We start from the raw sequence: 14,041 nt of genomic DNA, 5'->3' as shown, positions 1-14,041 counted from the left end.
TAGACAAGGATAAGACTATAGGCCAGGAGACAAGTAAGCGCCTGTTAGGAAAGCTGGAGGAGAAATGAGACTAGAGCTAGGCAGTGGTAGTGATGATGGCAAGGTCGGAAGATCTTAGAGACAGGGAGAAGTAGACATTTTCGGGAAGAAAATCCACAGCTTTATGGGGACTGAGCAGCCAGCCTATGGGAGGAATGAAGGAGGAAAGAAGCCCAAGGTGACTACCAAGGTTTCCGCTTTGGGAGACTTGGAGAATGGTGTTGCCCCCATCCCAGAGAGGCAGTTTGGAGGAACAGCACTGGGGGGCTTGCAGAGAAGAGACAGGTGGCCTGTTCAGTTTGTGACACATTAGGTTTGGGGTGCCCCATGGGATGTAGAGGTGAAAGGCTAGAAGGTGGTTGGATGTTACCTTGTAAAAAAATTTTTTTCCTTTGCTAGGAAGAATTAAAAATATGATTGGAGAAAGGGAAGTGATCGTAGAGTCGTTTGGTTTTATTGTCATGTTCAGGTGTACTTTGCACATAGTAGTTTCTTTATTTGGTGAAGGTATGGTATGGTATTGGTTGTTGGTCTTGAGCTTCTATTTTTCTGGGTCTCATGTGACTTAGAAGAGTGACATAAGTTTTATAGGATTAAAAGGAACCTTTGACGGTAGTTAGAGGGTAATTTTTGTCTATCAAGATCAAAATGACACTGAGACCATTTCAGAAAGGGAGCTAGTCAGCCTTCTTACAGTCAAAGAAGAGAGTGTAGAGATTGACCTGGTAACAGTTCTTAAAAGTTCTGTGATTGCTTCCAGAAGCAGAGAGAACGTTTGATTGCTTGGCAGTCTCTTCCACATTGTGAAACTAGGATAAAAGCTGTATTTCATAGCACTAAGAATTAGATTTTCCCTTCTTACTTTATCACATTTAATGTAGATATGAGAAGCCTAGAAAAATATTGTAATGGAACGGAATGGAGAAACCTGAAAGATGAATAGTGAACGATTTCTTTTCAGTTGAACTTGAGGATAGATTTCTCTCTTCAGACATTTTTCTTAAGCATAGCTTCTGTGCATATTGAGGATACTGGAGTGATTAGTATGACAGATCTTGGTAGGAAATTCTAAAATACAAAAGAAATTTTTTTTCATCAATTTCTTTCAAGTATCCTAAAATGTAGCCAATCTTCGGATTTGTTTCTGCTGAATTTTTTTTTAATCTTTTTGCTTCCTGGTCAGATTTATAATCAGAAATTTTTTTTAAAAAAAAGTAAGTTTTCCTAGATATTCTCTTGTTTTCCTGCTTATGGTCCCAGGATCAGTCTGTGCTGTAGGGCGTCTGCTGTGAAGAATGGCATATCTTTTGATTCACTTAATTGCTCAGATAACATTTAACTGCCTACTGTGTTCAGGATGGATTTAATGCTGTGTAATTATACTGTAAACATACCATCAAGCAATGCTGTTTTCATCCTACCTCTCATTCTCCATATCTAACTATTATCTCACATTAATGTTAAGCATTTTTTGTTTATGGTTTAGTGAAAAACAAGTTACTTGTCAAAGACATACTTTTCTTAATAACCAGAAGCGAATCTTAAATGTCATAAATCTGATTTAGGGTCCATTAACCGTAAAGCTAACTGTCTCGATTTTTATTAAGATCAAGTTAGCCAAACTAAGGTCAAAAAATTTCCCGTTACACTGATTTGTTGCTTTCTATGTTTGACATTAAAGTTCTGGCATTTGCTTCTCCATCTTGATCTTGAACGCCCTTAAAAGAAACTGTCATTGTTGAAAGCCTTGCCACTCAGGCATGTCATGGAGAAGACTCATTTCTGCCAACACAGTTATAATTATTAAATTCCTTGGTGATGATTTTTGTTTCATAACTCAAAGATTCGGCACACAGCGAGACAACACAGTCTAACAAAAAAGAATCTGGGCTTTAGATTTGGATAGACATGCATTTAAATTCAGGCTCTTCTGGTTGCCAGCTAGATGACCTGAGGTTAGTCATGCAATCTCTGTGATCCTTAGTTTCTTGTTCTGTAAAATGCAGTGTTACCTACTTCCTGGCTTTATGTGGGAATATAAAAGGATAATGAAAGAAAAGTGCCCAGTGTCTGGCATACAGAATGTTCAGTAAATGGTAATATTTTTAAATATTATCATCCTGATTACGTCTGCCTACATTATACCAACTCTGACTGACTCCAGTGGAACTACTCTGTTGACTGAGGGCCTGCTTAGGGCCAGGCATGTGCTAGATACTTTACACACCTTATATTTATATCATTGACTCTAAATCCCTCTCTTTTACATTCCCAATTCCATTGATCTTACTGTTTAACATTCTTGTCTTTTTTTCTTTCTGCAGGAAAATGGGCCTTATTATACATCTTATCCCCCATCACCAGATTTGTGACCTGCTATCTTTCAGTGCTACTGGTTTCTAAGGACACCACTTTCTCCACAGATCACTACCTATTGAAGTGATATTCATTTTTGCTGTACAGCTCCAGAGAGCCTTTTTGTCCCCACCTCTCTGGTATTTTTTTATTGACTGTATATTTTCTGGCACATAAGCAATCTGAAAATGGTAGGCCATTCTGAACTGTACACTTATTTTAAATTTGTATATTTGTATCAAATGAAAATGTACACTTTTAGAGGGTTGTTAATAGAAACTGGGGAGCAACTTTTGAGTATCTTCAGTTTCCTGAAAGGACACTGGATTCTCCGTTAGACAAGCCACAATATCGTTCACATCATCCCTTCAGCATTGCACGCTTTCTTTGTGTACTCAAGTGTTTCTCAAAATATATAGAACCAGTGTGTGCTGCCCTGATGCATTGTTTGCTTCAGATCCTGGCATTACGTTTTATACAGACAATTTGGTTATGATAAAAGAGCATTGTCTGGGATCAAGGATGTAGAAATGTATCTGATCAAAAACATCAAAATCATTAGCAAAATACAGGTCTTAGAATTTTACTACACCAGTTAAGACCAAGACTTAAGACTAAAGTTCCTTAGATTGTATGATTTAAGATTGTCACTGTTCTGGTCTCAGCAGTGGGGGAAAACAAGAAGACTGTTTCTTCAGCCTTTTTCCTATCATCATAGGAGGTTTGGTCTCCTTACTCAACAGGACTGCGCGTGTTGGTACTCTTAAGTGGAGGGCATCTCCTAGGACGCCGTCAGTGAGCGTTAGAGAGAATGCCGCTTTCCCAGAGTCATGATGATTTTGTTTAGCTCTTAGGTTTACTTTCTCTAAGGAATTTCCTAGCAGTGTGTCTTGAGTTGCCTACATCAAAATGAAGGAAGTGTGTTGCAGTGAATAAAATTCCAGACCACTTTTGCAACTCAGGCTCTATTTGTGCCTTAGCTTGAATAAAAATTAGAATTATGCTACCTACCTCACAGAGGTAACATGAGGATAGCATTTAGAAAGGGCTTTGGATGTCTTTGAATGAAAAATGCTAGGAGAGTTTGTGTGGTGGGGTGTCTTCATTAGGTTTTCAATAATAATAGATATCCTTGAACGAGTACTACAAGGTACTCCTCTTGTCCTTGGCACCTTTTGAGTGATTTCCCTTTTCTTGGGACAAGAGCTATTAGCGCAAAATCCCAACTCTTAGAACCTCCTTCCTACTTTGTCCAGAATGTCCTCTGGCCTACTCCTCTTCCAGTGCTACACTTTAAGGAGAGGCATCTGTTAGCCATTTTAAACATTACTTCTTGAATTAAGGTCAAACCATTATCATTTCCATCTGGGTTTCTTCATATTCCTTTTGATTCCTGCATTCACTCCCCATCTCCCTCACCCCATCATGTACACTGGCAGTTCAGAGAAGAAATAGTAGAACTCTTCTGTTCTAATGTGCTCAGGATTGGTGCTTCCAAGGGTCCCAACTCCCCGTATCCAAATTAATTCTTCAGTGGAGATAAAAGAAACATATTTCTTCATTTCTTATTGAGAAACCCCCCTGTAGTTGTGTTAACCGCATCCTCTAATTTTCCATATGAACAGGAAAGGGCTTTACATTTCTCAGATAAGCAGTCTTATCTTTTGCATGTAATGGACACATTTGCTTTGTGCCAGAAATCAAAACCACTTGTTCCTTATGTATGCTTATTTGTTAAGGACTTCCTGTTATGTTCCCTAGGTCATCAGGTCTAGACAGCCAGTCAAGTGTCTGGTATTAAGCTTCATCTCAAATAGTACTCCTTTAATCCCTTGAGCCTTGACCTTTAGAAATCTGAAAAATTAGCTTCATCTTCTCCAGGCAATTGTTAGATCATATTTGAGGTATCACTTCACTAGGAGCAGTTATAAATATATGCCAGCTTTTCTCTGTTAAAGCTGAACTTGGCTACCTCCTATTGGCATCTGGCCTGAATCATTTCCTCTATAGATAATAGAGGGTGCAAGCTACCTTGCTATTTGAAAGGGAGCAAATTTTGAAATTTCTTATAGGCAATAATTTTGTAAGCATGTCCCTTTGCAATATTCACAGCAGGATATTAATGATTAGTAACACAAGTGAAGAATGTTCAATTGATGTCCTAGGGTGTAAAGGTGGTATGGGACTTTACATATATCAACTTCATTTTATAATTTAATGGTGACTGAAGATAAGATTGCTCTTCTCAGTGAAGCTGAATTTGGTATGGGACCAAGTTCATGGCTTTATAGCTGTCTGAAGTGTTATGTAATGAAGGTCTTTCAACATACTAAATCCTAGGAGGGGAACGTGGTGACCTTGATACTGAAATGATAAAGTAATGGTCAGTATGTATCTGCCTTTGTCAGAAGGTTGAATAGCCTGGGTAACACATGCCACTTTCAAGGGCACGTTAGAGGATAAAGGGTGGAGATGACCACTAGCATCTGATGTTAATTCCAAGCACCACCATGTCCTTAATTTAATTAAACTTTGGTCATGCCAAGTGCTATTGAACTGAGAAAGAAACTACTTGCAAAATTTTAAGTTAATTCATGAATTAGTTCTTGCAAGGCACAATATGATTTTCAAAACAAGTCTGTTTCTTGGTTCAGCATATATTTGGATTCTTAATTCATCTATATTTATTTCATTATTTCTTGATAGCAAAAATGACCTCTTGAAAAAAGCTCAGTCTTTAGTAGACTCTTAAGGCTTAGAGACCAAATGGTTCGTATTCTAAAGATTTTCTTTTCTTTATATATATCTTATTTCATTGGCTGGTGCTTTATTATGTTTATTTTTTCCAAAGTAATCCATTTACAGTAGTGTGAGACTAGTTAACAGAGGATTTTTAGAGGATTTTTGGTAGGATAAATGGATGTAGATTTTTGCTCAAATATCTGGTTTAAAATGATTAAAATATCTGCCATTTCTAGAGAGATGAGTGCAATCGCTGTAGTAGAAAAATGTGGCTTGCCCACTTCTCCCTGTCTTCTATCTACTTAGATATTATTTAATGAATTCAACTGTAGGTAATGGTTTAATCTTTTCTTTGCAGCAGTTAATAGGAAAGTGAGAAAATGTAGATTCAGTATATGCTAAAATTCACTCTTTGTGTTTCCCTTGGTACATTGTGTATGTATCAATATGTATATAGAGTTTAAATTGTTTAATATATGAACAGAAATTATTGGAATTTGAAGTACTGGAAAGAGAAGAATTGTAAAGTTCTAGGAACAGAGATTGATTGTATTAAGGACCGGAAGGACTACAAGGTAGCATGTAAACCTCTAAAACTGGAGTTAGCCACTGAGTTTCAGATTGTGGTTCTCTTAAGTTAGGGTCATCGTAGTCAACATGCACTAGAGTGTTTCACCTGTTCTGGCACTAATATACCTCATGGGATGGGTTGGACTCTTAGTTTGCGACTGCCTGAGACCATGAAGGGTAAAGCAGGGTTCTGCCTGTAATCTAGGCCATATCATAAACCCAGAAATTAAAAGGATTGCCTAGGAGGGCTAACCATATATATACACATATTTACATACATATTTATGTTTACACACAATAATCTGCTTTGCTTTGCATTCTTTGAATGTGGTTTAAACGGCCCATGTGTAGAGAACATAAAGCAGTAAATAGCCTAGTTTAAGCTTTGATTCTACCAAAATAGCCCTTGAACAGATGGTATCAAGATCATTTTAGATATTAGTGACTCTCTTGGATATTAGTTGTTGACTTTGTTTTCTGTGCTTCCAAGAACAGTATCTTTGAATCTTTTTAAGCACAACATGACTTAAATGTATAGGGCCTCTGAGTTCAAGAAGAAAGCATAGGTACGCTCTAGGTGAATTACACTGACAAAATCATAACTGCTGAATGCGATCTAATATTTTTGTTGAACAGTTAAAACTAATACATTTTGTAAATACAATCTTCCTTTTTTTTTCTTTTTTTTTCTGTGGTAATGTGTTTTGTTAGTATAAGCACATGGTCATCATACACTGAGCCAAGGCTTTGTCACACCAGATGCTGTGGACCAAAATATTTAAATAAGAGCTTAACATATGTAAATGATTTTAATTACTGTTGGGCAAAGGAGACCTAACAAAGTTTTGATCAATGTGATCTTAAAGTTTGTTTATTCAGAATTCAGAAAGTTTTTATGAATATTTTACATTTAAAAATGTTTTGTTCTTTCTGAATTAGAAGCTAGATTCCTTTTAAAGAGAATCCCACTCTTTATAAACATAGCCATTAAGAACCAGTTAGTAAAATGGCACTGTTTATATTGAACCCCAGGGTAGGACAGTCTCTTATGGCCATTTCCACCTGGAATTTCTCTAATCACCAAAATTAACCTACAGAGCAGTACAAAATCAGTGAATTTTGTTGTCAGCCCTTTCTATGGAGACCTAGACTAGTGCTTCTCAAACTTTAATGTGCATATATTAAACTAGCTGGGGATATGTTAAAATGAGGGTTCCAATATAGTAGGTCGGGAAGGAGCCTGGGATTCTCAGTTTCTAGTAAGCTCTTAGGTGATATCAATGGTCCTGGTTCCAAGACCATACTAAAGCAGTAAAAGAACCTAGCCCATATTTAGCGTCCATATTTTCCCTGTTTCCGGTAACGGGGTCAGAACTACCATTGTAATGCCTTCTGTGGGTCCGGCACTCATACATTCCTTATCTCATTTAATCTCCTACAAATCCTGTGAGGTAGATGGTGACAGAGGTTAAGTGCTGCTGAAGCCCAAACACACAAGCAGTGAGTATAGAGCAGCGTTTCTCAGACTTGCATAATGCACATCCCCTTTTAGCACAGAAAAATCCTCTTAGCTCCTCACTTTTTACTGTATTTATTATAATGTTATTTAAGTATGTATAAACATAAAATTACATATAAATGCCTTATGCTTATAGCTCTTGCACAAGTATAAAACCAAAAGAAGTTTACAGATCAGACACAAGCAAACGAATAGAATTTAAAATAACATTCACTAAGTATGATGGATGGTGATGTTTTGTCCAAACGAAGCAGTAATGTGATTATGGTACTCAGTACTGTAATATGGGTTCTTCCGTGTTCAGCACGCACCTACTACCATGTGCTGTGGTGGTGACTCAGTTCTCCCACTCTTTTTCTCTGTTCAGACTATGACTTTCCTTCGTTTAGCACATAGTGATGTTATTTGGTCTTCATCTAGCTTGAATGCATCATTTCCCTATTAATGTAGCCTCTGTTCTCCATAAGCCTTCCACAACCAAAGCAGAACCCAGCTTTAACATGCAAGTAAAGACCAATGCAAACCTAGGCACTGAAACATTCTGGCAATATTTGGTTTTCAAGCAGTTATCCAGATAATTCAGAAGATGAATATTAATTATCTTTTTAGAATTTTCAACATGAAAAATGTCTGATTCTCATAGTAAATTCATGGATCTCCCACTAGAACACAAGCAGGCTCTTAATTCGCCTTTCTCCTTCCCTCTCTCCCTCTCTCTCTTTCTCTACCAACAAGAATTTTTCGTGACGGTTAACAGCATTGGTGCTTTGGCTTCTGACACACCTAAGTTCAGACCTTGGACATGTTTCTCAACATTTTCTGAAATTCACTGTTTTCATGTATTAAACAGAAATAATAATACTCATTGAATAATTAAGAGAAATAAATGCAGTCATGTTCGTAAAGCATGCATAGTAAGTGTTTATAAATGGTAGCTACCATAGCTTTGATTAGAAATAATAATAATTAACATTTGAGAACTTACTATGTGCCTTCAATTTTGCTAAAGTCTTTATATATGTTATCTTATATATTGAATTGTAGGATTGGTGTTCAAATCCAAGCCTGACTCCAGAGCTCATGCCCTTATAAAAATAACCTAATATAGAACATCAATGTTAAGTTGCTTATTTAAAAAGTTATTTAATGTTAAATTGTATTTTCTCAAAATTGTTATAAAATTAATGATGTTTCCCTGGAGGGGAAATGACTGAGGGCCCTTTTAACGATTGTGTGATGTACTAATAATCAAATTGACACAGAATAAATGTCAGTTTCTTTTAAAGGCTGTCATGCTAGGTTGTGGTCCAGTGAAGAGGTATTAGAACCATTAGGCTCCACTTGTGCATTGTTCTCTTGCACATTTAAGATCTGTAACTAATGGTAGCATGAGATTCTCACTGAATCTCAATGTAGCTTTTTTGCAGAAAAATGATTTTCCCCCCCACCAGTAGTATCCTGTTACTCCTTGATAGTCTGAGAAATAATATGCAAACATCTTAATTTTCACCTGTGAAACATATTTTTAAAAATTGTTCTCATGTCCTTAAATGACACACTTAATGTTTCTAGTAAGTCTGTCATTTCCTAGTTTTCTGTAAAAACAAAAACAAAAATCTGGAGTTTTGAAAAATGAACCGGCATACTTGTTGGCTGTTTTTTGGTTTTGTTTTTTTGTTTGTTTTTTTTTAATTGTTTTGCTTTTTTCTATAATTAGGTGTTGGGAGAAAATACCAGGAGGGAGTTGTAAGAGGGAACTCATTTATTAACAAAGATAGTATGTATCAAATTAAAATTCTTTCCCTACTTACTAAAACATTAGCAGAAATTATGAGAGTTAGTGGAGACACATGAAATGTGAGGCTGTCATTGAATTTTTATTAAAATCTGTCGCGAAGATACTTCCCTTTATGCCATCCTATATAGCAGCATGATAATAATCTATGTTGTGGAAATTATTGATTATTTTTCCAGTCCAGCCTCTTTCCCCTACCAGCAAGATCCTTAGATTGAACATGCATGCTTGCTTCTCCATACATGTCAATTGTCAAGATAGAAGATATGTTTTCTGTGTTACTGCCTCATCCCATATCACAGCATAAGAAAATTTTTGTGGTTTCACATTATAGATATGGCCCAGTTCTACCTGATTTTCTCCATTTTAGCAGTCTGTGATTTGATTTGAGTTGTGGGAGCCCTACTTCAGTTCAAGTTATTTTCCTCTTATTCATTTTAAGACAGGTTCATTTTACTTTTATTATTGAGAGATGTAGTGCTCTCTGTTTTTGCTGCTTTAAAATCCAAATTTATTCTTTGTAAGTAGGTATATAAAGCATTTGATGATATCATTATGTCTTCTAGTTCACATGTGTCTGGCATTTTCATTTTGAAATACTATTTAGAAATTATAACATCATTGGTTGTTTTTAAAATAAGGTGGGTCATGTTTTCTTTGAGTTTTGTTTCTTATAGTAAAGTAGGTGTTAAAATTTATTATGAAAGCGGGCATTGGTTCTCAAACAGTGGAGAACCACTGACCCCTCTCATTTCACTGATGGAGAAATGGAGGCCCAGGCAGGTTGAGGCAGCTGGACTCATAGCCAGATCAGGGGGTTGTAGGCCATCTGAGGATGACCTTGCCGTTTATAGCTAGAGCCCTTTGGTTTAATTATGTCTCTGCAGCTGCTCGACTTTCACATTCCCTCTTTTGTCCTCCAAAGTAGGGTTTTGTTTTTGGTTTTGTTTTTTAATCATTTATTTTTAATTTACATTGCCCTTGTCTCAGCCAAGTTCCAGGGGAGGACCAAGTTCAGGAATTAAGAGCAGAGGTTATTAGTCATCATCCAGAGACTGTGAAAATGTTTGGGGCTGGGAAGTAAATGTTCATTTGAAGTTATAGGTGTGAGATTTTAGTTTTTTACCCAACTATCCATTCACTCCCATTCACTATTCCCCTCTTAAATAAAAATTCCTCCTTCCAACAAAGTTGAACAAGAAAGCAGCATTTAAAACCACCTCTTTGGAAGTCAACACTGAGAAAATACTGATCCAAATATGATGAATTTACACCACCTAGAAAACTGCACAGACTTTGGCAGTGCTACCCCATCAAGTGCCAAAAGCATGCCAAAATAAGCTCTATATTAAAATTAGGGAAACTCTTGGAGGAGAAACTAAATTCTTATCTATGAGCCTGTATTCTGACATTTAGTTTTATAGCATAGAAATTCTTTATTTGTTCCTGAATCAAGGAGCAAGATCACAATACAGAGAAACACTTACTGAGTAGTTACTAAGGATATATGCATTAAAGCAATGCTAGCCGCTATAACAAATACACTGAACGTGCATAATGGCTTAAACACAATAGAAATGTAATTCTCACATAAAACCTGAACAGATACTACCAGTGAGCAAGCACTCTTCTTCAAGTCCTGGTTCAGAGACCTAAACTCCTTCAATTTTGTGGCTCCATCATCTTCAGCATGTGAAGGATACACACTTTTCCACTTCAAGCTGGCAGATGGGAAAGAACCTAGCGGACTTGCCCACAAGGTTTTTTTATGCCAGACCTGGATGTGACTCACATCACTTCCATTCACATGCCACTATTTAGAACTTAATCATCGGCTACACCTAACTAACTGCAAGCCCAGGAGGTAGGGAATGTGGACTAACTGTGGGCCCAGGAAGAGAAGGATAGGAATTTAGTGCCTAGCTTTTGACAATAATCCAGGCAGTCTACTACATGCTAGGTGGGTGGGATTGGGGGAGGTGGTGTGGAGGGAGGTCCAAGAGGGAGGGGATATATGTATACGTGTAGCTGATTCACTTTGTTGTACGGCAGAAACTAACACAACGTTGTAGAGCAATTATACCCCGGTTTAAATATTGTGTATCCCAGCCAAGTAGAAGTAAATTACTCTGTAATGAAAGAAATGCTCCACTAGAGAGATGTCAAATGTCAGAGAAGGGCATTGGCACACGATCACAGCTTTGCCTGGGACGAAGTCCCATGGTATAGCTTAGGACATGTCTATAAACTGAAGCTTCTAGTATCCAGAACCTCTGTCACCAAATGTGCATATGCTCTAGAGCAGACAGAATGGGGGTGGGGTGGCGTCGAGAGGCCCTTTACTGAATCTTGTACTATCTTACTACTGCAAGTCTGTGTTGGTCAGGAGTATTGACCTGTTAGAAATGCAGACTCTCAAGCCTCACCCCAGAACTATGGAATCAGACTGTGCATTTTATCAAGGTTCCCTCAGGTGATTGGCATCTGCATTAATTTTGAGAGTCACTGTTGTAATCCTGGCTCTGTTGCTTCCCAGTGTGACTTTAGCCAGATTGCTCCATCTCTCTGTCCCTTCACTTCTTCATCTATATATAGGGGGTGATTGGATATCAGGGTATCTCTCTAGAGATAGTGTACACAAATGTTAAATAACACCTGACACTTAGCAAGCATCGGATCTTTTCTTTCGCTATGTATTTACTTTTAAAAATAACTGTAAGGAGAAACAGCTCTTTGAACTGTAACTATTTGAACTCATTCTCTTTCAAGCCTTATTTATGTCACACTAAGGACTTTAGCCCTTTGAAATGTTGAAAGGGTTTTTTTTTATGCATATGGTTTAATGTTCCTTAGAAATGAGGAAGCACAGAAAAAAATAAACATTTCCAAAGTCAACAAATGGTATGTCCTAGTAAGTCCTAATACAGACAGCAGCCATGATTTCAGTGAATGAATTATCAAGCTATAAACGTTAAAGTACACACAAAAATGATGTACTAATATGCCAAACCTTGAGAGACACTGAATTCCTAAAGGACCTTAGTCATAACGTGTATAGTAACCTTAGATTAATTGAAATAGGAGAAACCAGATATTTATATATCGAATACTTTTGTTCAACCAGAAAATAACTTGGTTTTCAACCTTTTGGAAATGTGTTTTAGTAGTATAATCTTTGTGCCTCATTTCGTCAATATAATATATGCACATTAACGTTAATTTTTGCTTAATGTAATGATTTAGAAAGCATATCTAGATCTTTCAGTGCCTTGGGTTTATCTTTTTAATACTGTTTCTCTTAATCCTATGTGGTTAGTTTAGAAAGTTCATCAGAGATAGGGCTGAATATGTACTGCCCTAAGAATACAATCTGGGACTTAAAAGCATTGTTGAAATCAGTTCCTAACATAGTTTGACTTTTTCCTCTTTCTCTTAAAGTAAATCACAATTTTAAAATTCCAGTTTAATTAAGGTATATTTACTGATGTTATGTGTGGTTTACTTTAGCTCATCAAATTCTTTAAAATTGGGAAATAAATTGAAAGACTTTAATTATCATGGCTTTCACTCAAGGAAAGGAACAAGCCAAGAACCAGTCGCATTTTAGTTCATGTAGGAGTATCTGAGTCTGAATTTGTATATGCCCCTATGCATTTAGACCTGGCTTCCCAATTCATAAAGAAATCAGCCTTAACATTTGACAAGTGAAGTCCAAAATGCTGCATGTTGTTTTCTTTGTACAGCACTTAGTACAAGACCAGGACTAAGAGGTGCTAACACTTTCTTGTTGAATCCATCTTGTTGGTATGTTGTCCAAGCAAATCCAAGTTTGAACCTTACCTGACCCCCATGGGAGTTATACAAGAAGCAGGAAAAAGGCAAAAATCCCATTTTCTTAGTCACAGCAGTGAAATGGCACAGTGTGAGACCACTCTGCATCTAGGATTTTTTGTTTTATTTTTATGTTTATAATTTATTGTCAGATGTACCAAAATCAAATTATAATATAATACAGTCCTACATTATATTCTTTTTAAATATATAAAGGCTTCTATTTCTATTCTAATTTTATGGAGTATATCCTGTTTTGGTATGTTTATTTTCTTTTTCCCTTTTTTTTAGCAGTTTTAATGAGATATAATTCACAAATCATAAAATTCAACTATTTGAAGTGTACAGTTCAGTGGTTTTTAGTACATTCGGAGTTGCACAACCATCACCATTGTCTACTTTTAGAACATCTTCAACATCCTAAAAGGAAACCCCACACCTATTCACTGGCATTCCCCATTCCCAGTCTCCTCCAGCCTCCCTCGTGTGTCTGGGTCTTCCTACAGTGTGTCCTCCCTCTAAGACACTTCATGTTGCACTCATTGGTAAAACAGTGTCTCAGTAAATATTCATTGAATAAAATAATGCCCACAGAAGCCACCAGCCAGGGGTGGCAACTAAGGAGTAATTGAAAGGGCAGTGGAATCCGTGTCAAATGGCTGGATTCAAATCCTGACTGGTGCTCACAAGCAGTGCGGTTCTGGGTTTAGAGCCACTTAGCCCTTCTAACCCTCAGTTTTCACATCCACAAAATGTAGATGGCAATATCTACTTCACAGGATGGTTGTGAGAATCACTGGCGAAAATACAGTCACAGCACTTGGCACAGTGCCTGACCCATACTAGGAAGGCAATTAATATTCATCAATGAGAAAGAAACCTGTAGGCTGATGACCAGGGGAAATACCTACCACCAGTTGGCTCTGATCTGGTAGCAGATATGAGTACCACTTACAGTTACTTTCCTTACCTCACAGCTGCTGCCTCTCCTGTTTCAGGATTGACAGCTGTTTCCTCTCCACGTGCTGATGTGGAGTCTCATGGAGGGCCCATACTTAGCATAGAAGCAAGCAGTGCCCATCAGCCGTGAAGAGCTGACCTTCCAAGGTGGGTTACCACCCCCTCATCCCAACTTCAGCAGCATTTATCACTCCTTTCCTTGGCCAAGGGTTCAGAAACCCTCTCCAGGA

The 14,041-nt window shown here is 37.3% G+C and overlaps 1 protein-coding gene across 12 annotated transcripts in view; it reads left to right on the top strand.

Moving 5' to 3' along the window:
• The window catches only part of GDAP2 (ganglioside induced differentiation associated protein 2), a 110,522-nt gene that overhangs the window by 61,773 nt on the left and 34,708 nt on the right, over nt 1–14,041 (top strand). For 3 of the 12 annotated variants that reach the window (XR_009051225.1, XR_009051224.1, XR_009051226.1), the window contains exon 14: nt 2,364–2,585. The exons of 8 other annotated variants lie outside the window; for them this stretch is intronic. Coding sequence is in view for 1 of the 4 variants with exons in the window: in XM_057720666.1 (XP_057576649.1) it covers nt 2,364–2,411 (48 nt within the window). In the remaining 3 variants the exon portion in view is untranslated. Of the gene's footprint in view, nt 1–2,363; nt 2,930–14,041 lie in introns of those variants that run through there. One more of the 12 variants, XM_057720666.1, reaches the window with a different exon arrangement.

Source organism: Hippopotamus amphibius, chromosome 1 (assembly GCF_030028045.1).
Source record: "Hippopotamus amphibius kiboko isolate mHipAmp2 chromosome 1, mHipAmp2.hap2, whole genome shotgun sequence".
Classification (NCBI taxonomy): Eukaryota; Metazoa; Chordata; class Mammalia; order Artiodactyla; family Hippopotamidae; genus Hippopotamus; species Hippopotamus amphibius.
Note: the sequence above shows the minus strand (reverse complement) of the source record. Positions and strands in the feature narration are given on the sequence as shown.